Source organism: Mustelus asterias, chromosome 1 (genome assembly GCF_964213995.1).
Source record: "Mustelus asterias chromosome 1, sMusAst1.hap1.1, whole genome shotgun sequence".
Lineage (NCBI taxonomy): Eukaryota > Metazoa > Chordata > Chondrichthyes > Carcharhiniformes > Triakidae > Mustelus > Mustelus asterias.
Genome location: NC_135801.1, coordinates 5374680 through 5401924, shown reverse-complemented (window position 1 = coordinate 5401924; position 27245 = coordinate 5374680). Strand labels below are relative to the sequence as shown.

The window sequence follows — 27245 nt, the reverse complement described above, 5'->3', positions numbered from 1 at the left end:
TTCAGGTGAAGCTACTCTGAATGAACAGCAGTAGACTGTAAACATAGTCTTCTTATCGTGGCCTTCATATTTCCCTGTTTTCTTTTGAATTGGCAACAATGAAACTAATTCTAGTATTAAGCTGACAACTCAATATCCCCCTTCCTCAATCAAAGAAGTCATATAAGTGCCTTTTGAGTGCAGCACTTTGGAAAGAAAGCATTTAACAAAAAACAAAATCAATGACTAATAATCACGGGTTCTAATATTCTTTTTATCGCGTCTGCTGTCAGAGCCTTTGCTGAAATCCATTTTTACTGTATGACGCATCCCAGGGAAAAGAAATGAAAGAACGACAGCATTATGGAAAGTAACCCTTTCATTTGCAACAGTGGGGCATCACCTGGGGAGTTTTCAATGCTTTGGCAACGGTTAAGTATCTTCATTTAAGTGCGACTGACTTCAATATTTGTCCCCCGGCTTAGCCAATAAAAGGCAATGAGTATTCATCATGGATAGATTTTAAAAATAGCTTTTTACGAAGTCGTGGCAGAGGCTTCAGGAAACTGCGCTGCTAATGAAGGCACTTGTTTGGCGGGAGTTCAGATCAGGGAATCGCGTGCAGGGTTGAGCCTGGCCAATTCGCAGCACTCCCTATTCTCTAAGCAGATAGTCATCAGCTTCATAACTTCATGGAAGATCATAGATCATAGAATCCCTGCAGAACAGAAGGAGGCCATTCTTAGCCATATAGAGATCACCATCCCTGCCCCGTTCACCAACCTGCGTTCACACTCATTGAGATTCCATGCCAAGAGAGCCATCTTCAAAAATGAGTACCTCATAAGTTCATAAGATATCGGAGCAGCATTCGGCCATTTGGCCCATTGAGTCTGCTTTGCCATGCTTCTCATCCCCATTTTCCTGCCTTCTCCCCATTATCCTTCACCCCATTACCAATTAAAAATCTGTCTAACTCCTCCTTAAATGTACTCACTGTCCCAGCATCCACCGCACTTTGGGGCAGCAAATTCCACAGATTCACAACCTTTGGGAGAAGTAGTTTCTTCTCAACTCTGTTTTCAATTTGCTGCCCCTTATCCTAAGACTATGACCTCTCGTCCTAGAATGCCTCACAAGAGGAAGCATCCGCTCCACGTCTACTTCATAGAAATCATAGAAACCCTACAGTACAGAAAGAGGCCATTCGGCCCATCGAGTCTGCACCAACCACAATCCCACCCAGGCCCTACCCCCTTATCCCCCTACATATTTACCCGCTAATCCCTCTAACCTATGCATCTCAGGACACTAAGGGGCAATTTTTAGCATGGCCAATCAACCTAACCCGCACATCTTTATCCATACCTTTTATCATCTTGTATACCTCAATTTGATCTTCACTCATTCTTCTAAATTCCAGAGAGTATAGGCCACTTACTCATTGAGTGTAAGTTAGAGCGGTCGGTAAGTTGGCTGCTGGATAGTCGACTGTTTAACATTCTAAAAACTAATGACTCACCCATTGAACCTGTCTGACTGAAGTGACAGGCAGTTACGAGGCTCCCACGAGGACTTGCTCTTTGGGTGGTAGGTGTTCCACGAGCACTCAGCACGCCAATATATTTGACAGCGCAAGGCAGCATTCTTACACTGCTCCAGTTCATTTACTGTCAACACAGAAAGCTTCTGCCAAAAGCACACTGACTGCAATGAAAATGTATTCTAAGGTAAGCCCTTGTTACTGTGTTATGCGCAGAGTAGCCAACCCTCCAGGATTGTACTCCAGGAATCAAATCCAGGAGACCACAGCAAACAAAACTGGAGAGAGCAATTAGAGAGGCAGATAAACTTTGTTCCCTTCAATTGATTGAACTCTTTTTTTTCCCCAACTAGTTATCAAAATATCAGAGATAGGAAAAGGCCATTTTCCTGGCAAGAATCGTCCAATCAAATAATGGAAGAGCTTCATTAGTTTTTCAATTCCAAAGTTCCAGTTGAAAATCTGTACGGTCCAATGGCAGGAGAGGGGGTGGGGGTGTTGGGGCTGGGAGGTTGAAGGCAGGAGGTCATGTGATGACACCGCCAAGAATATATCCAGAGTTGGCAAGCTACATTTAAAAAACAAACTATGTGTAGATTGGGTGGATTGGCCATGCTAAATTGCCCCTTAGTATCCAAAGATGTGCAGGGTAGATGGATTGGCCATGCTAAATTGCCCCTTCGTGTCCCAAGATGTGTATGTTAGGGGGATTGGTCATGGGAAATGTGTGGGGTTATGGGGAGAGGACGGGGGCGGGGAGACCTGGGTAAGATGCTCTGTCAGAGAGCCGGTGAAGACGCAATGGGCCAAATGGCTTCTTCCGCACTGTAGGGATTCTAAGGTCAAAATCACCATTCTTATTCCTTTGTATCCAGGCTTCACATTTCCCAACTTGCTCCCAGCTGTTAGTAGATCCAAAGAGTAATGACGGAGATAGTTGTTGCAGTTATTTATCATGAGGAGGATTCCGATCCAATTGCAGATGGGCTAAGTAATGGATCCAGTGTGCTGGATCTCCTATTTCATAGAATCATAGAACCCTGCAGTGCAAAAGGAATCCATTCGGCCCATTGAGTCTACACCACCCACAATCCCACCCAGGCCCTATCCCCATAACCCCCATGCATTTACCCTAGCTAATCCCCCCTGACACTATGGTGAATCTGTGGAACTCTTTACCGCAGAAGGCTGTGGAGGCTAAGTCATTGAGTGTCTTTAAGACAGAGATAGATAGGTTCTTGATTAATAAGGGGGTCAGGGCTTATGGGGAAAAGGCAGGAGAATGGGGATGAGAAAAATATCAGCCATGATTGAATGGCGGAGCAGACTCGATGGGCTGAGTGGCCTAATTCTGCTCCTATGTCTTATGGTCTTATGGTCTTATAACCTGTGAAGTTACGAAATGGAATGCCGTACAGGAATTTCCTCAGATATTCTGGTTCTTTGTCACCATAACTTCACCGAAAGTAGAGCAGGAATTGTGTTTGCACCCAGTAACTCCCTATCTCAGTAACCTACTCCAGCCCTATAACTCGACTGCAATATCTGCATTGCTTCAAGTTCAGCCTCTTGTTCAAGTGCAACTTCCATTGTTCCACCATTGGGAGCGGTGCTTTCATTTACATAAATCCTACAAGAGTAGAATTCTCCCAACCCTAAACCTCTCAACGCTCCCTCTCCCTAACTCTCTACTTCTCTGACTCTCTGCCTCTCTGACTCTCTACCTCTTTCTCTCCCCAATTCTAAACCTCTCCAACTCTCTACCCCTCTCTCCCCAACTCTGAACCTCTCCGACTCTCTACATCTCTCTCTCCTCAACTCTACATCCCTCTGTCGCTCTACTGCTCTCTCCTCCTTTGAGATGCTTCTTAAAACATATTTCTTTGACAAAGCCTTTGGTCATCTGCCCTAATATTTGCTTATGTGCCAGAGTTGTGGCCAAACCCTACATGTTCATACCTGCCTTCACCATACGTTCGGGTTTACCCTGAGCCATGCCCCAGGGTAGATTTTACCAACATATTAAAAATCTTTTCATTTAACAGGCACCTTCTGCTGGTCACAGCTACTCCCTGCAATATGTTCCTCCAATACACTATATACCACACCTATTATAAAAAAAGACATAGCCTCGGAAAGCATGACTTGTGAATGACCTTCTGATATTACGCAAAACCACATACTCGGGAGAGCTTTAACCCTGTGGTCAGTAGGCTGTGGGACATGCAAACTTTTACAGACATGGCTGCACATTCTTGAAGTTATAATTACATCTCTGATCCAGAACTCACATGTGCCCATTCTCATGTAAAAAACAAGCAAAATTGGAATTTGCAAGCGTTGTGTAATTCAGTTCTGTACACAGTGGAGTGGAATCTTCAATATCGTCTGAACCCTGTGATACATCTGTGACCTCTTAATTCCTACACAAGCATCATTGCTTCAGAAAAACTCCCCGTGGATTCTAATGCTAAGTTAGATCAGAGACATTAAATTATCTGCGTTTCGAAAGCATAATTTCCACAGGTTTTTAACTGGTTCCTGGGGCAAGTTTTATTTCAACTAACGCATCCTCAGGTCACTGAAGAACGCAGTGATAACCTTTCTAAATTATTTTGTTCTTTCGGAATGGAATTACAAACCTGGTTCTTCCCCTGCCCGCAAGTCCTCCACAAACCTTGCTGCATTCTGGCCAAAAGGACTTCTGCTTTTTGTCGATATCCTCTTCAAGGTCTGCAGAGCAGTCCGTGGGTCATCGTACCATCCGGGAGCTGGGGTGATGGATTTCACAGGCAAAAAACGCTGGTGTAACAGAGAACAGGACTGATTACAGGAGTTCCAGTATTCACCATGCCAAATAACATCGGAATATTGGGGTGGGATATTGGGGTAGGCCATTCAGCCCCTTGAGCCAAACCCCTTGATGTCATTAATAACTAGAAATCTATACATAGAATCATAGAATCCCTACAGTGCAGAAGGAGGCCATTCAGCCCATCATGTCTGCACCGACCACAATCCCACCCAGGCCCTATTCCCGTAACCCCACATATTTACCCTATTAAATCCCCTGACACTAGGATCAATTTAGCATGGCCAATCAGCCTAGCCCACACGGTGGCACAGTGGTTAGCACTGCTGCCTCACAGCGCCAGGGGCCTGGGTTCGATTCCCGGCCTCGGGTCACTGTCTGTGTGGAGTCTGCACATTCTCCCTGTGTCTGCGTGGGTTTCCTCCGGGTGCTCCGGTTTCCTCCCACACGCCAAAGATGTGCGGATTAGGTGGATTGGCCATGCCAAATTGCCCCTTAGTGTCTGGGGGGCTAGCTAGGATAAATGAGTGGAGTTATGGGGAGAGGGCCTGGGTGGGATTGTGGTTGGTGCGGACTCGATGAGCCAATTCATCTCCTTCTGCACTGTAGGAATCTATGATTATATCTTTGGACTGTGGGAGGAAATCAGAGCACCCGGAGGAAACCCACGCAGACACAGAGAGAATGTGCAAACTCCGCACAGACAGTGACCTGAGTCCGGAATCGAACCCAGGTCCCTGGAGCTGTGAGGCAGCAGTGCTAACCATCGTGGCACTAAGGGCCTGATCTCAACCTTGAACGTACTCAATGACTGAGCCTGCACTGTCGTCTGGGGTTGAGAATTCTGAAGATTCACCACCCTCTGAGTGAAGAAATTCCTCCTCATCTCAGTCCAAATGATCTGTCCTTCTTCTGAGAATATGTCCCCTGGTTCTAGATGCACAACCAAGGGAACATCCTTCCTGCATCTCTCCTGTCTATCCCCTTAAGAATTTTGAAAACTTCAATGAGATCACCTCTCATTCTTCTAAACCTTCAAGAATACAGGTCCAGTCTCCCTAACCTTTCCTCATAGCACAGTCCTGCCATCCCAGGGATTAGTCTGGTAAACCCTTGTTGCATTCCCTCTATGGCAAATATATCCTTCCTTAGATAAGGGAATCAAAACTGTAAACAATATGACAAGTGTGGTCTAACAAAGGTGATGTACAAATGAAATAAGACATCTTTACTCATGTACTCAAATCTTCTTACGATCAAGGCCAATATACCATTTGCCTCCCTAACTGCTTCTTAGCTTTAACATAACTCAAAACAATAGAGCTATTTGTGGACACACTGAGGGTGGAAGAATCACGGTAACTGAGAAATTCCCACAGTGACAAATCCCATCTACAAAATGGTGACAAAAATGGAGGGAACACATGGGCAGTAATGTAACCATTTAAAAAGCAACATCGACACAGTCATTTTTGAACAGCACAGGTTGTTCCACAAGAGCATTAGGTAATTTCATCGCCAATGTCATAGAATGATGGGCCGGAATCTTACCACTGTTCACGCCAGCGGGATTTTCCAACCAAATTCTCCAGCCTCGCTGCAGCGGGAGTGTGGCATGAACAGGTGGTAAGATCTCACCCACGGAAACCCTACAGTGCAGAAGGAGGCCTTGCAGCCCATTGAGTCTGCACCAGCAACAATCCCACTGAGGCCCTATCCCGTAACCCCATGTATTTACCCTGCTAATCCCCCTGACACTAAGGGGTAACTTAGCATGGTCAATACACCAATCACGCACATCTTTGGACTATGGGAGTGTAATAAGTTCACGGAAGCAGAAATCCATTCACCAGAACCCCTTTATCTACAATTCCAACAGCAGTACACAGACTGCTAACATTCAGCAGTGCCAGAGGAACTGACACTCCCGGTTAAATACAAAGTAAAGTCTCCCTGATTGGCCCATCAATTGGCCCTTTAATCAGGGAGTTCATATTCCAATAGGCCAACTTCAGTCGCCTGATTAAAGTCGTTACAGGGAGAAAACCGGAACACCCGGAAGAAACCCACACAGACACGGGGAGAACGTGCAGACTCCACACAGACAGTCACCCAAGGCCGGAATCGAACCCGGGTTACTGGCGCTGTGAGGCAGCAGTGCCACTGTGACACTGTAAATTCAAGACTGAACACAAGTTGCTATTCCCATTGAGGATCATAGCTTACAGAAATCGGATACAGCTATGTTTCAGCCACATCTGGAGCACTATGTTCAGTTCTGGGCACTGCATCTCAGGGAGAATAAAGCGGCCTTGGAGGGGTTGCAATGCACATTCAGGAGAAGGAAACCGCGGCTAAAGAGTTCAAATCATGAGGACAGGCTTTATTGACCAGGCTTGAGTGTTGATGATTAAGTGTTTGAGTGTTGATGATTAAGGAATTATCTAAGTGTGGCATTTAAGATGATTAAAAGATGTCATACAAGTATATGAATTAGAAGCAGGAGTAGGCCATTCAGCCCCTCGAGCCTATTCTGTCATTCAGTAAAATCATGGCTTGTCTGATTGTAGCCTCAATGCCATATTCCCACCTACCCCACATAACCTTTCATCCCTTGTTGTTCAAGGGTCCATCTACTCTGCCTTAAAAATATTCAATGCCCCCACCAGCCTCTGGAGAAGAGAATTCTACAGACTCACATCCCTCCAAGAGAAAACATTTCTCCATCTTATTTTTCAACTGTGTACCCTAGTTCTGGTCTTTCCCTCGAGAGGAAACATCCTTTCAGCATCAACTCTGTCAAGTCCCATCAGCATCTTATATGTTTCAATAAGATCATCTCTCAATCTTCTAAACTCCAATGGATGCAGACCTAATCTGTCCAACCTCAAGAAGAAATTAGATATAGCTCTTGGATCTAAAGGGAGTAGGGTATATGGGGGGGGGAAGGCAGGATCAAGATATTGAATTTGATGATCAGCCATGATCAAAATGAATGGCAGAGCAGGCTCGAAGGGCCGAATGGCCTACTCCTGCTTCTTTGTTTCTTTGTATGTATTAAGTCAAGTGAACCTTCTCTGAACTGCTACTAATGCAATTATTTCTTAAGGGACCAAAAATACATACTCAAACGTGGTCTCACCAACACCCTTTATGACTCAAGAACAGCTTCTTCCCTGCCGCCATCAGACTATTGAATGGACCTACGTTATATTAAGTTGATCTTTCTCTACACCACTATGACTGGAACACTGCATTCTGCACCTTCTCTTTCTCCCCTACTCTATGAACGGTATGCTTTGTCTTGCATGCAAGAAACAGTACTTTTCACTGTATCCCAATACATGTGACAATAATAAATCAAATCAAGAAGTGTAGCAAAACATCCCTACTTTTATATTCCGGTCCCCTTGCAATAAACGACAATGTTCCATTTGCCTTCCCTGGTCGCTTGCTGTACCTGAATATTAACTTTTGATGGTTCTTGTCCCAGGACACTCAGATCCTAATGTACCTCAGAGTTTTGCAATTCCTTTCCACTTAAATAATTTGCTGCTTTTCTATTCTACCTGCCAGAGTGAACAAGTTCAGATTTTCACACATTATACTCCATAGAAAGCATTCTTTCTGGTTGTATCACAGCTTGGTATGGGCTCCTGCTCTGCCCAAGACTGCAAGAAATTACAAAGGGTCATGATTGTAGCCCAATCCATCACTCAAACCAGCCTCTCATCCATTGACTCTGTCTACACTTCCCGCTGCCTCAGAAAAGCAGCCAGCATAATTAAGGACCCCATGCACCCCAGACATTCTTTTTTCCACCTTCTTCCGTCAGGAAAAAGATACAAAAGTCTGAGGTCACGTACCAACTGACTCAAGAACGGCTTCTTCCCTGCTGCTGTCAGACTTTTGAATGGACTTACCTTGCATTAAGTTGATCTTTCTCTACATCCTAGCTATGACTGTAACACTACATTCTGCACTCTCTCCTTTCCTTCTCTGTGAACGGTATGCTTTGTCTGCATAGCGCGCAGGAAACAATACTTTTCACTGTATGTTAATACATGTGACAATAATAAATCAAATCAAATCAAAGTTTGACCTGCTGAGAATTTCCAGCATTTTCTGTTTATGTTTTTTTTATTTCTACAAATTACCACCTCGAAACAAAGCATCACTTCCTGATACATGGGCTAAAGAGTTTTATAAATCACTTACACATTCAGCATTTCTGAGTTTTAAAAAATCATTACTGCAATAATTCTCCAGCATCTGTGAGAAATCCAGAAACTTGTCAACAGAAGCGAATGATAATATCAACATTTGACGGAATTCTGATTCCCCTCAATAAAAACAAAGTAAAAAAAGATATACATACATCACATTGCAGTATTAATTTATAGGGCCACATATGACTTGGACGAGGCCTGGAGATTGAACAGAATACCTCCCCGCTGAGTTATGGCAGTGCGGACCGTCATAAGTTACCTGCGAAAGGACACCCGGTAATTGTCTGTCACCTGGTGAATTAGCCTCAAACTAAATCTCACCGTGACCCATCAGAGAAATTGAATTTGGAGCCTGGACAGAATTTCAGAGACATCGCAAACATCAAGACTGACAATTTTCCAAATGACAGAACGTTTTATCTTTCAGGCCAGTGACTCATTACAGCTCACTTCACTTGAACCAAAGCAAGAATTTATAGGATTATCTTCCGTGCACAGTCATTAATACAAAAATAGTTTGCGGGGGGGGGGTGGGGGGGGGCGATTCTCCCAACCCGCTGCACTGCTCTAGTAGCGCAACGGGCCAGGAGATATCAGCAGAGGCCGTTTCACGGACTCCCCGCTGGGCACCACGGCCTCTGCATGTCTCCCGGCCCAAGAGTTTTAGAGTAATCAGCTCCACGTTGGAAATTGGAGTGGAGCTGATTACATAGAAACAAAGAAGATAGGAGCAGGAGGAGGCCATTTGGCCCTTCGAGCCTGCTCCGCCATTCATCACCATCATGGCTGATCGTCCAACGCAATAGCCTAATCCTGCTTTTTCCCCATAACCTTTGATCCCATTCGCCCCAATAGAAACATAGAAGATAGGAGCAATATGATATTCGGCATTTCAATATCATTACTAGGTCCTGGACAAAAGTCTCCAGGCCCGCTAACCTCTCCCACCCCCTCCAGGAGTGTTTCACTCCAGCGGGGTTTACAACAGCTCCCCACTAACGGGGAGCTGGCGGCCCAACCCCAAGAAGTTGGGGGGCGAGGGGGGAGGGGTGGGGGGGGGGGGTGTCCCTTGGGCAGTGATGCACAGAGTGTGGGAGATTCAATCTGAAAATCACGCTAAACATATCGGCGGGAGTTACTCCCATTTTCACACAAATTGGGGACTTAGAATTGTTTTGGGAGAATTCCAGCCATTTGCACCACATGTATCAGTTCATTGTGGTACTATGCAGTAATCTTTCCCTCTTTCTGTAGCTGCCTCGATCCAGACGTACAACCCCCCAAGATCCTCCTTTCCTCAAAGTCTGCCCTCCTGTCCATTCCCAATTTTAATCACTTCAACACTGACAGCCTCCTTCATCAGAAAGTTCTGAGAATTCTCTCCCTAAACATATCCACCTCTCTTTCCTCCTTTAAGACACGCCTCAAAACCCACCTCTTTGATCAAGTTTCTGGCCACCTTAACCTAAATATCTCTTTTTGTGTAGCTGGGTGTTAAATTTTGGCTCCTAACTTATAGCCCAGGTAGCTAAAGACACGGCCGCCAATGATAGAGGGAAGGAAATCAAAGACGCACAAGATGGCACCCCTTAAATACTTCCCTCACCACCACCCCCAGAACCCAGAGATGCTGTGGTTCACCTTGTTCAGCGGGATGTGTTATTATACTAGCTGCAGTGTAAGTAATTCCAGGCAGGTACAGTGCAATGCAAACAGACAGATATTAGCTTGAAGAAAATGCAGAGCTTGCATCAAAGCAAGATTGGCCCATCTCGAAAGAGATATTTTAAGTACGGATCTGATGCCTGACACTTTTACCCTCTTCATCCTCCTGTGAAGGAAATCTCTTCGTGTTCCCATTTCCAGCACTGCCAGAATGTTTATGACCAAAACATTATCCCATTCTTTTGTTATTTAACTGTTAAAGACATTGTCGGCCGTGGCCTCATGAGATAGATTGGAAGTCTCCAAAATTTTGAGGGGCATGGATAGAGTGGGTAGTCAGAAGCTTTTTCCCAGGGTGGAAGAGTCAATTACTAGGGGGCACAGGTTTAAGGTGCGAGGGGCAAGGTTTAAAGGAGATGTATGGGGCAAGTTTTTTACACAGAGGGTGGTGGGTGCCTGGAACCCGCTGCCGGGGGAGGTCGTGGAAGCGGATACAATAATGGCTTTTAAGGGGAGTCTGGACAAATACAGGAATAGGATGGGAATAGAGGGATATGGTCCCTGGGAGGGTAGGGGGGTTTTAGTTCAGTCGGGCAGCATGGTCGGTGCAGGCTTGGAGGGCCGAAGTGCCTGTTCCTGTGCTGTCATTTTCTTTGTTCTTTCTTTGTTCTTATTTGGGTTTAGATCCATTCCAGGGGCTGGATTTTGTGTGCCTCATGCGCCCCCCCCCCCTCCATCCCCCCGCCAACTCCCCCACCACCCGCCCCCCTCCTCCCCGCTGGGTATGTTTGCAGTGCTGGGAGCAGGGGGTTATGTAAAAAAGTCAGGTGGCGAGTCACCACCTACCCCCAGTTCCAAGCTGACCCCCCATGATGAGCTAGGTGAGTGGGGAGCTGCGTAATCACTAACTGCCGTCATATGTAAATTAATAGTTAAAGGTCCTGACAATCACTCTGTATAACATGGCTCTCATTTTAAACTTCTGCCTCTTCCTTCTGGATTCTCCATTGACCCTGCAAAACCCTTTAATCATCTTAACCACCTCAATCAAATCATCGCATAATCTTTGCCCGTTTACATAATCTTTAGGGGCGGCATGGTGGCACAGTGGTTAGCACTGCTGCCTCACAGCGCCAGGGACCCGGGTTCAATTCCCAGTTTGGGTCACTGTCTGTGTGGAGTTTTCACATTCTCCCCGTGTCTGCGTGGGTTTCCTCCGGGTGCTCCGGTTTCCTCCCACAGTCCAAAGATGTGCAGGTGAGGTCGATTGGCTGTACTAAATTGCCCCTTAGTGTCCTGAGATGTGTAGGTTAGAGGGATTAGCAGGGTAAATGTGTGGAGTTGTGGATATAGGGCTTGGGGTGGGATTGTTGTCAGTGCAGACTCAATGGGCTGAATGACTTCCTTCTGCACTGTAGGAGTTCTATGATTTCTATGATTCAATGCTAAAGGGATTTATATAGCGCCTTTCACATCCCCCAGTGGATCGTAAAGCCGTTCCCAACCAATGGGTCACTTCCAGTGCACCTTTACCATTGATGTACGAACTTAATATGGATTAATACACATTAAGTGTTAATGTAAGTCTAGTTGTGACGAATAAATAAACTTTAAGAGTGAACAAAGGGCTTCTTTCTACTGAACTGAATTGTCTCAGCAACGTGTGCATTTCTTTAATGGATGTTTTTGGGTTACAAGCTGAGTAAACCTATTAGCTCCCTCCTAATTGATAAAAAAAATAACCGATATAACTCGTATGACAAAGATTTGTAACAATCCAAGCTAAGCAGGGATCTGAAGCAGGTTAATAATCCATGCTCATGTGAGAGGAATTAATCAGGCAACAACATTGGCACCCAGGACGTTTAAAAAAAAACTAAAACTCAGGGAAAAGTCATTGGAGACCGTACGAAACGGAGCAGAGGAAGGTAAAAAGAATGAATGGTGAGAATGTGGAGAGTGAGCAGCAGGGTGCTTTACCTTGGTATGAGAGAGGAATGGAGGGTGTGAAGGGCTGACTTTCTCCAGCAGGGGTGTCTTTTCATCAAACAGACCTTTTATTTCATATTCCGCCGGTCCCGGGAAGCCCTAGGAGACAACGGTGAGAAAGACAATTAAATTCTCAACTATAACAAAAACTTGCATCTTTATAGCACCTTTAACATAGCAAAACGCACCCAAGTGTCTCACTGGAGAGATCATCGAGCAAAGTTGCACTTCAATCAAATCATCGCATAATCTTCAATGCTAAAGGGATTTATATAGCGCCTTTCACATCCCCCAGTGAATTGTAAAGCCCTTCCCAACCAATGGGTCACTTTCGGTGTGCCTGTGCCATTGATAGATGAACGAAATACGGATTCGTGCACATAAAGTACCACATCAGGAGATATTAGGACAGGCGACCGAAAGCTGGGTCTGTTAATGAGGTAGGTTTTAAGGAGTGCACTAAAGGAAAGGGGGAGGTAGACAAATGCAGATGTTTACAACAGAGAGTCCCGGAACTCCAGGCTCCCAGCGTTGGAAACAGGGCCACCAATGGTGGAGTGACAAAAATCAGTGAATGCACAAGAGGCCAGAACTGGAGGGACACAGAGGTCTCGGAGGGTTGAAGGCTGGAGAGCACAGAGATTGGGACAGATGGGATTGACATAGGGGTTTGAAAACGAGGATAAGAATCTTTAAAATCAAGGCATTACTGGGGTGGCACAGTGGTTAGCACTGCTGCCTCACAGCTCCGGGTTCAATTCCTGGCTTGGGCCGCTGTCAGTGCAGAGTCTGCACGTTCTCCCCATATCTGCGTGGGTTTCCTCCAGGCGCTCCGGTTTCCTCCCACAGTCCGAAAGACGTGCTGGTTAGGTGCATTGGCCATGCTAAATTCTCCCTCAGTGTACCCGAACAGGCACCGGAGTGTGGCGCCTGGGGGATTTTCACAGTAACTTCATTGCAGTATTAATGTGAGCCTGCTTGTGATACTAATAAATAAACTAAACTTTCCTGAGCGTTGAATCACTGTGGGTCAGTGTGTACATGGGGCATCACACAAACAGGGCATGGTACAAGTCAGGACATCACTTTGTTGATGTTCTCCATCGAAAGCAGAATAAGGAAAACAACGACTAAAAAATGTTCTTTCAATTTAATTAAATCTAATTTCAAGGACATGATTAAGATCAGAACATCCAGGCACATCAGAGTTTCGGACGTTCTAATTCTAACAGGGTTAGATGAAGAGAAGTGGGAGGAGGCCAGTGCAGAGCATGTATGCCAGCAGAGACCAGGTGGGCCGAATAGCCTGACCCGGTGGCGTAGGCTGTCAGATCTGAATTTCACTGAACAGCCTGACATCAGCCTCTGAATTATACGGCCAGCACCCAATAAAGTGGCTGCCACAGGGTTCAGCTCCTCCCCCAAGAGCTGCCAACCCAGCCAGAAGACTGGCAGCATAGGAACCTCAGTGGCACCCCCTGGAGCAGTGGCCCATTGGTGAGGCTGGTAGGGGACCTGCAGTCTAGAGCAGGTCAGCAAGAAAATCCAGCACTGAACACTAGCGGGGTGAGTAACCTGCCCAATTCAGAGAATCCTACAGTGCAGAAAGAGGCTATTCGGCCCATCGAGTCTGTACCAACCACAATCCCACCCAAGTCCTATCCCCATAACCCCATGCATTTAGAGTCATAGAGTCATAGAGGTTTACAGCATGGAAACAGGCCCTTCGGCCCAACTTGTCCATGCCACCCTTTTTCTTAAACCCCTAAGCTAGTCCCAATTGCCCGCATTTGGCCCATATCCCTCTATACCCATGTTGCCCATGTAACTGATATTTACCCTTTACCCTATTTACCCTAGCCAGCCCCCTGACACTAAGGGGCAATTTGGCATGGCCAATCCACCTAACCTGCACATCATGGGAGGAAACCGGAGCACCCGGAGGAAACCCACGCAGACACGGGGAGAACATACAGACTCTGCACAGACAGTGACCCAAGCCGGAATTCGAACCGGGACTCCGGCGCTGTGAGGCAGCAGTGCTAACACTGCGTCAGCGTGGTTCCAGTCGGCCCATCGGTAAAATGCCCCAGCGGGAAATAGAGAACCAATCTGCCATGGTGGTCCATGATTTTACTGACCTGCCCCACCCCCCAACTTCCATTCCCCTCTCCTGGGGACAAATATGCTGAAAGAGAACTGAAGTTGGATGGGAGGAGGCTCATGTGGAATGTAAACTAACATAGATCGGCTGGCCAAATAGCCTCTTGGTTCCTTTAAAACTCTGTGTAAAAATATATAGATATAGACACAGAAAAACTCTACGGCATGTGTTCAGGGAAATGAAAGTGATCAGAAATATGATAAAGGTAATGTCAGAAAGGTTACAAAAGCTGACAAGAGATGTGTTGCAACGAGCATTGGAAGGTCAGGACAGTTGCAATTTGGACTTGACATGCCTTGTGTGATGATGTGCAGCTGAGCAGTGGCCCCTGGTGTGACATAATGCATGTCATTTGGGTCATGACAGGTATCATTAAGCTACACGGGACATCACCTCCGAGAACAATCAATGATGATAAGTGAGGCGTTGTGTTCTTTGGGGCAACATTTGGGTGTCAGCAATTGACCTGACGGGGTTAACAGAGCATAGTTTTTGACACGCTCAATACAAATATGGATGAGTCAAAGAACACAAGACGGACTGTGCTTTTGTGTGGAGTGTACATGTGGCTATTTAGTGCCATTGGTCATGTTCGCTGACACCTCAGTGTATATCTTACTGTAAACAAGAGCGAATGATTATAAATCTGCAGACTGTCCGATTCACAAGGACTGGGTCATGTCATTACTGATGGGGAAAGTCTCACATTCACAACTGAACAAATACCATATCAGTAAAAACACATCAGTAACAAAAGGAACACCTCAGCCCAGTGAAGAACACACATCCTTGTTGCAGCATCATGAGTCCAAACCTTTGCTGAAAGAAAAGGATGAGTTCTAATAAATTCTTGAATCACTTTATAAAGCACTCGTTCTATGGGTTTGTCTCTCAATTGTAAAAGGAGGGAATTGAAAAGGATCTGGGCGAGGGGAAAGAAGAAAATAGTTTTCTTTTACGTCAGGAATTTGATATTAGATATAAACGTGTGACTTACAGAGTGTCTGCAGCACACTGCCAGCCACGAGGAGCACCTGAGTCTCGGAACAGGAGGAGGCTTTTCATCCGCTCAAGTCTGTTCCACCATTCAAAGAACTCACCCCTGCAACCTACCTCCATCTACCCATCTTACCCATTACATAACAAGTGAGAACTGTCAGCTTTGAAGTGCTCCTTCGCAATTTGATCTCAGCCACAAATGTCCATAATAGCTACCAACAGACGGAGGAAGAAAGTAGTAGCTCCTGGAAAGACGGCGGTTGAGAAAAGGGAAAACAAGAACATCGTTCCTTGAAGGTTGACAATTGCTATTTAGATGTACGTAAGAAATATATATATTTTCTGGTATGAAACAATGCTTAGGATACATACAAGCAAAACTTCAATTCAAAATCATTTAAGAAGCATCAATAAATACTGAACAATGGGTGCGCACTTACCAAAGTCAACACTGAAACTGATTCTAATTGTATCAGAATCTAGCTTACACTGTTAATGATTATAATAGAAGGATAGATACGCTGGGTGAATTGAAGAGGGAAGAGAGGAAGCAAATGTGGAGTATAAATCCCATTGTGTCATGGCCTGCTTCTGTGCTGTAATTCTATGGCATTCTGTTGAATAATAACTGATTCTTTCCAGTAACTGTATATCTATATGACAATACTCCCCCACACAGCACGATCCAGCACAAAGAATGTGTGCAATTTATACATGAATCCCACCTTCACCGTTCCAGTGAATCTACATTAAAAGTTAATAGGTTCAAAACAATTTTCCTTCCTCTACACCTACACAAACAAGTCTATCCTTGCTCTACAATCTTCAGCTTTCAAAAGCAGTCCGCTAAACACTGCTTCATGATTGAACTCATCTTTACTTGTTGATGGTGTGGCTGCTTTAGGAAAAATCCAATACTTACCTCACTTTTCAATCGCGAGTTTGGAGGCCAGTTGCCAGCCAGCCTCAGGCTTCCTGCACATGGACTGACCGGGGAGGTGGGAGCAGGGATGGGTTGTAGGTTGCACATCCGTGGTTCACAGAAACAGCTACACGTATAAAATGTGCAATTGTCTGCAAACAGATCCAATTTTCACAAGTGTGCCGTCCAAAACATAACTTGTGTGCCAGAATTTTACCAGAATTTTACCACGGCTCGCAGAACGGAATTCTCCCTTGGCCTCGGGTGGGATTTTACGAGCCTCGCCCAAGCAAGGTCATAAAATATCGGCCGTGGTCTTCAAACCTTCCAGACGAAGAGGTCTGTGGAGAACAAGGGTATCCTTCTGGAGAGAAAAGGTACCCGCGGGGAGAACTAGGGTATCCTTTTGAAATATTCCAGGGACACAACTGTAAGAGGTAAAGATGTCCTTTGGGAGAGGCCAAATGCCCTTTGTGATTGTCAATAATAAACATGAATGTGTGTAAAAGTGGATGAAGTCAAGCTAATGATTGTCATGGGAACTGTCAACTTGTCAATAATATCCTGCGAAGTAGGCCATAGTTGAAGCTGTACAAGTTAATTCGACCTTTGGAGAGGATTCCAAGGCAAGATCTTCAACGGTGAAGATCAAAATCGTTCCTGAGAGAGACAGAGTTTCAGAGAGATTGATTGACGCACAGTGTTACTAACATTTGGGTGGGTTATTGAGATATACACGGTATCGGTTTTGGTCACATTTGGCATTTATTTTGTGGTGTGGTGCAGTGTGTTAGACTACAGTTTGCCTCTTAATTCACATGTACCTCAGAGTAACACTGACTGTTCGAGTGAAAACCCGTGAAATCCTGTGGCTTTTATTCACTGAACAAGTGCCTTGAATCACAAACTTTGTCTACTTTAAACAAAATATTATTGATCCCTAACCAGATCCCGCCAACAACTTGGGGGTCTGGTCTAGGGTCATAACTTGGATCTATGTATTTTTGTGTTAACCACTCCTTTATGCAGGAGGTTTTGTAATTGAATCATAGAATCCCTACAGGTGCAGGAGGAAGCCATTGGGCCCATCGAGTCTGCACCGACCACAACCCCACCTGGCCTCATCCTTGTAACCCCACATATTTATCCTGCTAATCCCTCTAACCTACGCATCCCAGGATATTAAGGGGCAATTTAGCATGGCCAATGCACCCAACCTGCACATCTTTGGACTGTAGGAGGAAACCGGAGCACCCGGAGGAAACCCACGCAGACACAGGGAGAACGTGCAAACTCCACACAGACTGTGACCCAAGCTGGGAATCGAACCCAGGTCCCTGGAGCTGTGAGGCAGCAGTGCTAACCACTGTGCTAACCACCCGTGGCACAGTGGGTTAGCATTCCTGCCTCTGGGCCAGAAGCTCCAGGTTCGAGTCCCACCCCAGGACTTGATGGCCAAGGAAGATGCATTCAAACCTCAGTCAAAGAGATTGAATGTCAACCTGTAAATCCTTCCAAACATGCCAATTGCTGGTAGTCAGAGTGAGAGAAACTCCTGATCAACTTGATGTGGAGTGGCGCCCCTCAAGCTATGAGCCCCTTGCGATAGACTAGCAAACTGTTCCAGGAATTACTAGCAATGAAACAGACGAAAGTCTGCCTTAGTGCATCACTGGCTGAGGGAAGAGAATTGGAAATTGGAACTCCTTTATGCATGGCTGGTGGCTTGATGTTTATCTACTAAAGAAGCACAAGGAGCAGAAAAAACACAACAATGCGAGGAAAAGAGCAAAGAGAAGGGGAGGAATTTGTGCATGAATCTCTGAAGGTGACAAGACAGGTTAATAAAGCCAATGAACAAGGGAGGAAAAGCTTTTTCCACACAACGAACAGTTAGGATTTGGAAAGTTTGGCCTGTTAAGAGCGGTGGATATGGATTCAATAGTCGCCTTCAAAAGGGAATTGGATAAATATTCCAAGGAGAAAAGGTTTGCAAGGATATGGGGAAAGTGCAGGGGATTGAAGTATAAGAATAGAGAATTCCTGCTTAAACTGGAAAGGGTTTTAGTGAGACCACATCTGGTATACTAGATGCAGCTTTGGTCTCCATATTTAAGAAAGGAAAGGCTTGCAATGGAGACGGTACAGCCAAGGTTCACTAGATTGCTCCCTGGGATGAAGGCCTTGTCCTATGATGAGAGGTTGAGTAAATTGGGCTTATAATCTCTGTAGGTTAGAAGAATTAGGTGATTGTAACAAATCTTTGGAGGCAGAATTCCCTTCACCAAAATCCCTTTATTTACAATTCCAACAGCAGTACACAGAGCACTGTCAGTCAGCAGTCTACCTTCAGGACTGCCAGAGGAACTAACACTCCAGGTTAAATACAAGAAAAGGACTTCCTGATTGGCCCATCAATTGACTCCTTAAACAGGGAGTTCATATTCCAATAGGCCAACCTCAATGGCCTGATTGAAGTCATTACAGTGATCTCATTGAGACCTTCAAGATTCTGAAGGGGCTTGACAGGATGGACACTGAGAGATTGTTTCCCCTTATTGGGGAATCTAAAACACGGGGCACACAGTCTCAGGATAAGGGGCCGATCATTTAAGACTGAGATGAGGAGAGATTACTTCATTCAAAGAGTTGTGAATCTTTGGAATTTTCTACTCCAGAGGGTTGCAGACGCTCCATTGTTGAGTACATCTAAGGCTGGGACAGACAGATATTTGGTCTTTCAGGAAAGCAAGGGATTGGCGCAGAAAGGTGGAGATGAAGACCACAAATCATACTGAGCAATAGAACAGGTTCAGCGGACCATGTGGTCCACTCCTGCTTCTGTTTCTTGTGTTATTGAGGACTGACATGGAGTTAATGAGCTGATTGGTCAGCATGGTGGCACATTGGTTAGCACTGCTGCCTCACAGTGCCCGGGTTCAATTCCGGCCTCGGGTCACTGTCTGTGTGAGGCACGTTCTCCCTCTGTTTGCGTGGGTTTCCTCCCACAGTCCAAAGATGTGCGGGTTAGGTGGATTGTGGTAAATGTGTGGGGGTTATGAATAGAGGCCGAGGAGAAGGGGGGGCCTGGGTAAGATGCTCTGTTGCAAACTTGATGGGCTGAATGGCCTCCTTCTGCGCTGTAGGGATTCTATAGTTTTTCCATACTACTCTATAAATCCAGAATTTAAAAACACTTACAAAATAATTGTACGTTGAAAGAAACAGAAATGAAGCAAAGCTCATGAAACAAAGAGCAAATGAAAAGGCAGAGTAAAATGAGAAATTCTGGCAATGCCTACTGGGTCAATCTAGGCCGTAAAGATCTGAATATCATAGAACCATAGAATCCATAGACAGGGCAAAAGGAGGCCATTCGGCCCATCGAGTCTGCACCGACAACAACCCCACCCAGGCCCTATCCCCATATATTTACCTCACTAATCCCTCTAACCTACACATCCTGGGACACTAAGGGGCAATTTATCACGGCCAATCAACCTAACCCGCACATCTTTGGATTGTGGGAGGAAACCGGAGCACCCGGAGGAAACCCACGCAGACACGGGGAGAACGTGCAGACTCTACACAGACAGTGACCCCAAGCCGGGAATCGAACCCGGGTCCCTGGCGCTGTGAGGCAGCAGCACTAACCACTGTGCCACCGTGCCGCCCCCAAATAGTGTAGATTAAATTCCCAGTTCACACAGATAACCGATCTCAGACTAAACAGCAGAGTTCAGTCCTCACGACAAACTCATCGATAAAACATGATATAGCAGTCCGCATGTCTGCCACAAATTACTCTCTCCATTTTAAAACAAGTTTACCAAGGTAGTAAAATAGTCGTAAACACGACAACAACTTAAATTTACATATTGGCTTTTGGGTTGGAAAATACCCTGAGGAACCTCACGGGAACTTTGCAAACAAAAAATGTGGCAGCAAGCCACAGTATGGGACAGGTGACCAAAGGTTTGACGTCGGCAAAATAACTCCTCCCAGGCCGACGTCTCTTCACCAAACTTAGATTTATTTCCATGGTCAGTGACACTCAGACAGGTACTTCCTCGTACAGTGTATAAACCCAGAGTGCCAGTAACCATGACGCTCCACGTTATGTGCATGGGCAGGTCTCCCTGATTGGACAAGCCACTGCTGCCTTGATCAGGGAACTCATATTCGAAGAGGTCCACGTCGTGGACCTCGTTAAAGTCATTACTGTAGGTTTTAAGGTGTGTCTTGAGGAGAGAGAGAGAGAGGGGGGGGGGGGGGGGGAAGAGAAAAAGAATTCTTGTGCAATACAACTAAAGTAGCCTCAAATGCACCAGCTAATTTCAGAAGAGTAGCCTCTGGAAAGATGGAACAATGGAGTATTACCATCGTAATTACACGGCGCCAACAGGACTCGATGAAGTAAAACCATTTCATTTTTACGAATGATGTTTTTCCACAAGTACTGTGGCTGCCAGACTCAACTGGGACTTGAACCATTTCTGAAACGCCACCAGCGAACACTAGGTGGGCTCAAAGAAATTGCAGCTATTAAGTGTTCCATATTTTCCGTGGAAAGAGAATTGATGCTCAGACAGGGAGCCTCAGGCACATTCTCAGCATTTCTGCTTGCTCTGTGTGAGATAACTAGCTGTACGTCCCTAAGTAGGACAACTTTGCCAGGTTCTCAGCCAGGCCTAGAGGGCAGCGCTGCCAATAATAACCCATCTGCTAACCACTAGCAAGCAGCTCGCAATCTCTAATGAAGACAGATGGGGAGTATCCTGGACAGTCAGCCTGCAGGGTGCTAATGAAACCATCTAATGGTCACTAGCTGCCTCTTTTGACTGATTGATGACCACAGTGTGAACTTGAAGGCAATGCCCATGACATTATGCGGTCATTAGTCATGGGAGGGACAACTGTACCCTTCACGCTGTCCTTTCCCACTTCTGTAAAAACGCCACATTTACTTGCATCCTTCGGTCATTTGCAGTCACCTTGTTCAGGCTGCTTGCAACTGAGGCAGGCTGAGCAAGGTGACTGCAAATGACCGAAGGATGCAAGTTGTATTTGCAAAAGATTTCATTCCCCAGAAATACTGATGCCTTAAACAAGCCGGAAAGACTTGGAGGAAGTTTCAACAGTAAGAACCGGTTATTTTGTGATGGAACTATTTGATGTGCTGATTTGCCCTGCCACAATCTGCTGGATTTACTCCATAGCAACTGGAGCAGAAAAATCACACAGCAGAGAAGGCCATTCAGCCCACCGTGCTTGTGCTAGCTTTTTGAAAGATCAATCCAAATAGTCCCACTTCCATGTCTTTTTGTCCCTACAGCCTGTTAGAAATGTTTTTCCCCTTCGAGTTAAAACCCAACGCACTTTTGAAATTTACTATTAAATCTGTCTCTGCCATCCTCCTAAGCAGGTATATACATAGTATATGGTATATACATAGCATTTGTATATGCATAGAATGTGGTATATGCATGCTATATGGTATATTCATGGTATATGCATGGTATATGGTATACGCATGGTATATGGTATACGCATGGTATATACATGAATGTACTGAGAAAGTCAAAGTGCAGAATGGTTGAGTCTCTCGCTGCTTTGACTGTGGGACCTGTATCAACAGAGATCCAACAACCAATTCCTAACCCTAACCCCTTGTTACATGAAAAGCCTCTGATTCTCTTGCCAATCACAATAACCAAAATCTTGCTGCCATTCACACCAGCGGGATCTTCCAATCCCACCAATGGCGCGCCCCCGCTGTTTGTTTCCTGGCGGCAAGGAGCGCATTCAACAGGAAACCCCATTGTCAACGGTGGGACCTGCCAACAAGTGGCGTGCCACCTCCTGCCACTGTGAAACATGCCACAGAGGGAAAGGCAAGAGGCCGAAGAGTCATCTCGACTCGAAACGTTGGCTCTATTCTCTCCTCACAGATGCTGCCAGACCTGCTGAGATTTTCCAGCATTTTCTAATTTTGTTTCAGATTCCAGCCTCCGCAGTATTTTGCTTTTATCCCCTACTCCTCAATGTGGTTTGACGGGATTTTTACACCCACCCGAGAGCCTCGGTTCAACATCTGATCTGAAAGACAGAACCTCTGACAACGCAGCACTCCCTCAGCACAACACCGGGTGTATCAGTCTTGATCCTTATGCTCAGGTCTCTGAAGTGGGGAACAAACCCAGTACCTTTTGACTGAGAGGCGTAAAGTTTATTTATTAGTCACAAGTAAGGCTTACATTAACACTGCAATGAAGTTACTGTGAAATTCCTCTAGTCGCCACACTCCGGCGTCTGTTCGGGTCAATCCACCTAACCAGCACGCCTTTCAGAATGTGGGAAGAAACCCGAGCACCCGGAGGAAACCCACGCAGACACGGGGAGAACGTGCAGACTCCACACAGACAGTGACCCAAACCGGGAATCGAACCCGGGTCCCTGGCACTGTGAGGCAACAGTGCTAACCACTGTGCTACCGTGCCGCCCAGTAGGGACCAGTCATTGAGATGGTTAAACTGGTAGACACTGTGAGAATTTATATCAAATACTGCTGGGGTGGCACTTACGTCTCCTGAAACCTGGAGACAATTTTTGCTGAGATCGACCAGTTTATAATGAACCTTTGTCATCAGGTTGGGCTTGACAGATAATAGACTCCGTGGATATGATAAAATATCCCAAACCGGGAACAAATGGGAATAACTACGACAGAGTAGATTGAAAAAATTATAAAGTGACACTAAACTTGCATTTGATCAATAGACAATGGGTGCAGGCAAACCCTTTATACACTGATGAGACTGAAGGTTCTTAACAATAAACAGCGGCTTAACATAGCAAAATGGCAAGGCTGATTTGCATGTTAGGGTTATAGGCAGAGCCAGCTGTAGGCATTTGCCTAAAGTTAATGCTGCCGGGATTCTCTGGTTCTGTCAGCCTGGCTCAGTTGCTGAGATTCTGAGACAGAAAAGCCCAAAGAACAAAGAATAAAGTAGAGCACAGGAACAGGCCCTTCGGCCCTCCAAGCCTGCGCTGATCACATTGTCCTATCTAGACCTACTGCCTGTATCCCTCTATTCCCCACCTGTTCATGTGTGTATCTAGATAAGTCTTAAATGTCGCTAACGTGTCTGCCTCAACCACCTCACTTGGCAGTGCATTCCAGGCCCCCACCCTCTCTGTGTAAAAAACTTCCCCTGAACATCTCCACTGAACCTTTCCCCGCCTCACCTTGAACTTGTGCCCCCTTGTAATTGTCATTTCTGCCCTGGGAAAAAACTTCCAACCTTCCAATCTATGCCCTTCATAATTTTATAAATTCCAACAGGTCGCCCCTCAGCCTCTGTCTTTCCAGGGAGAACAATCCCAGTTTATTCAATCTCTCCTCATAACTAATACCCTCCATACCAGGCAACATCCTGATAAACCTTTTCCCTACTCTCTCCAAAGCCTCCACGTGCTTCTGGTAGTGTGGTGACCAGAATTGGACACAGCATTCCAAATGTGGCCGAACCAACGTTTTATACAACTGTAACATAATTTGCCAACTTTTATACTCGATGCTCCGTCCGATGAAGACAAGCGTGCCATATGCTTTCTTCACCACCTTTTCCACCTGCGCTGCCACTTTTAAGGATCTGTGGACCTGTACTCCCAGGTCCCTCTGTGTACCTAAGCTCCTGATGGTTCTGCCATTTATTTTACAGCTCCCACCTGAATTGGATCTACCAAAATGCATCACCTCGCACTTGTCCGTCTGCCATTCCTCCGCCCAATTTTCCAACATATCTATATCCTGCTGTATTCTCTGACAATCTTCATCACTATCCGCAACTCCAGCAAATGTAGTATCATCCGCAAATTTGCTAATCAGACCAGCTACGTTTTCTTCCAAGTCACTTATACATATTACAAACAGCAGAGGTCCACTGTGGACTGCAGCACAGTAATCCAGGCTGACCCACCAATGCAGCAAGGAGGAAGTGCCACTCTGTCAGAGGTTCCATCTGTCGAATAGGATGTTAAGCCACAGCTCGATTTGCTTCTCAGGTGATTCCTGGGATGGCAGACCTGCCATATGAGGAGAGATCTCAGGTAAAAGCTTGAATGGCACTATTGTGCGGAAAACCAGGAGAGTTAACCCCGATTTCCTGGTTAGTGGTTATCACTCAATTGAAATCACAAAAAAAACAGATTCCCTTTTGCTGTTTGTGGGAGAAACAGAATTATAGTGCAGAGGGTGGCCATTCGGCCCATCAAGCCTGCACCAACAACGATCCCACCCAGTCCCTATCCCCATAATCCCACGTATTTACCCTGCAGGCCATGCAGTGATTTGAAAAAAATGAGGATGAGAATTTTTAAATTACCTTAACTGACCCAAATTCGAGACATAGACCCAAAAATTAATTTGAATGTTCATCCTGATAAACATAAAAACTAGAAGTAGGTGGAAGCAATCCAGCCTTCGAGCCTTCTCTGCCATTCATTATGATCATGGCTGATCATCGAACTCAATATCCTGATCCCCCTTCCTCCCATATCCCTTGATCCCTTTAGTCCCAAGAGCTATATCTAATCTCGTCTTGAAATCACACAATGTTTTGGCCTCGGCTACTTTCTGTGGTAGTGAATTCCACAGATTCATCACTTTCTGGGTGAAGAATTTCTCCTCACCTCAGTCCTAAAAGGTTTACCCCTTATCCTCAAACTATGACCCCCGAGTTCTGGACTCCCCAACCATTGGGAAAACTCTTTCCAAATCTACTCTGTCTAATCCTGTTAGAATTTGATAAATTTCTATGAGATCCCCTCTCACTCTTCTAAACTCCAGTGAATATAATCCTAACCGACTTAATCTCTCCTCATATGACAGACCTGCCAGCCCAGGAATCAACCTGGTAAACCTTCGCTGAACTCCCTCTATAGCAAGGACATCCTTGCACAAGTACATGAAAATAAATGAGATATCCTTTTCACATTGGAAAGTACCAATTCTCCCCAGTTCGGTTAATTCTACTCTTTCTGCAAAGCTGATAATCAGTATTGGGAATGTTATTAATGCACAAATATAAGTATAAGGCAAACAATGCTTAAGTGGAAAAGGGTAGTAATTTCTGGGTTAATTTCTCAGAAGTGGAATGGAGTGGAATAGTGAGGACAGGAAGCTAAGGAAACTCGAGGTATGGCTAGACAGGTAGAGTCAGAAAGAGGGTTTGCGTTTTACGGAGCATTGGCACTCGTTCTAGGGAAGATGAGAGCCCTTCTATGAGGATGTTACTGTTTTTTTTGTATCACAGCCCCTCCTAGTAGTGAGAGCGAAAGGGAAGAGCAAATAGAGGTTAGAGAGATAAATGTTGCCCTGGTCATGCTGAAGTATAGACAAAGGCTACATATCACAAGGAACTACAAAAGGTCGTGAATGTAGCCCAATCCATCGCGCAAACCAGCCTCCCATCCATTGACTCTGTCTACACTTCCTGCTGCCTCGGCAAAGCAGCCAGCATAATTAAGGACCCCTCGCACCCCAGACATTCTCTCTTCCACCTTCTTCCGTCGGGAAAAAGATAGAAAAGTCTGAGGTCACGTACCAACCGACTCAAGAACAGTTTCTTCCCTGCTGCTGTCAGACTTTTGAATGGACTTACCTTGCATTAAGTTGATCTTTCTCTACACCCTAGCTATGACTGTAACACTACATTCTGCACTCTCTCGTTTCCTTCTCTATGAACGGCATGCTTTGTCTGTATAACGCGCAAGAAACAATACTTTTCAATGTTAATACATGTGACAATAATAAATCAAATCAAATATCTTGCATGAATGAAATATTAATCATAAGTCCCAATTTTGTGTCAAGTTCATAGAATCATAGAATCCTACAGTGCAGAAGGAGGCCATTCGGCCCATCAAGTCTGCACTGACCACAATCCCACCCAGGCCCTGTCCCGACAACCCTTGCTAGTCTCCCTGACACTAAGGGGCAATTTATCATGGCCAATCCACGTAATCCGCACATCCACACAGACATGTGGAGAACGTGCAGACTCCACAGAGGCAGTGACCCAAGCCAGGAATTAAACCCAGGTCCCTGGTGCTGTGAGGCAGCAGTGCTAACCACTGTGCCGTATCTAGTTACGTCCTTCCATATTACAAAAGCAGTACAGTTTTAAGCTATCTTCTTCCAGATTGGTTTGGATGCAGGATAGTGTTCTTTTGTCAATGATCACAAACCCTAGATTGGAAAGAAACTTTGGAAAACAAAATGGCTCAGGCCTGGAATTCTGATTTGGGATGCTTGTTGGATTATGTTTGAGGTCCAACTTTGGACTATAAAGAGACCACGGAGTAGGTGGGTGTAAGTCAAACAGGAACGGTTTATTCAACGGCACAATCAGTCCAAGACTGACCCTAGCAAGCTCCACCCAAGGGTGGAGTTTGTTGCCTAGGTCACCTGACCTGCTCTCTTAAAGGGACACACACCCAACTATATACGTAACGCCTTGCCATTTTAACCTATCATTCCATGTGAAACAAAACTCTACTGAGAAATAAGTGAAAAAAATAATTTTCATTTTGAAAAGTCTAAGGCAGCCAAGACCATAGCTAAACAATTTACTGGAAATTATTATTTTTTAAGACAGTAATATATGCAAGTTTTTATGTGAAGGATATTAAATTAATTCAGTGGGGTATTTTTTGCCGCTTTAATAATTAATATTGTAATTCCAAATCTGTACTTGGTGTCAATGCAACAGCTGGGGATTGAAGCAAAGCAGGAACACTCAAAAAAGATTGTTTGTCATTTTATCTGCAATTAGATTGGCATATCCATAACATTGCAATTGGGTTTGTAAATGAAGGAGATGCATTTGAAAGAGTTTCAGAACAAGCCCAAATAAATAATGTATTATATTTAGTCTGCT

At 45.2% G+C, this 27245-nt stretch overlaps 1 protein-coding gene across 1 annotated transcript in view; it reads right to left on the bottom strand.

Moving 5' to 3' along the window:
* The window catches only part of stpg2 (sperm-tail PG-rich repeat containing 2), a 364377-nt gene that overhangs the window by 277967 nt on the left and 59165 nt on the right, over positions 1-27245 (bottom strand). Inside the window, exons 7-8 of the mRNA XM_078225153.1 lie at positions 12209-12316; positions 4165-4324 (exon numbers count right to left, since the gene is read on the bottom strand). Of these exons, the coding sequence (XP_078081279.1) occupies positions 4165-4324; positions 12209-12316 (268 nt within the window). The remainder of the gene's footprint in view (positions 1-4164; positions 4325-12208; positions 12317-27245) is intronic.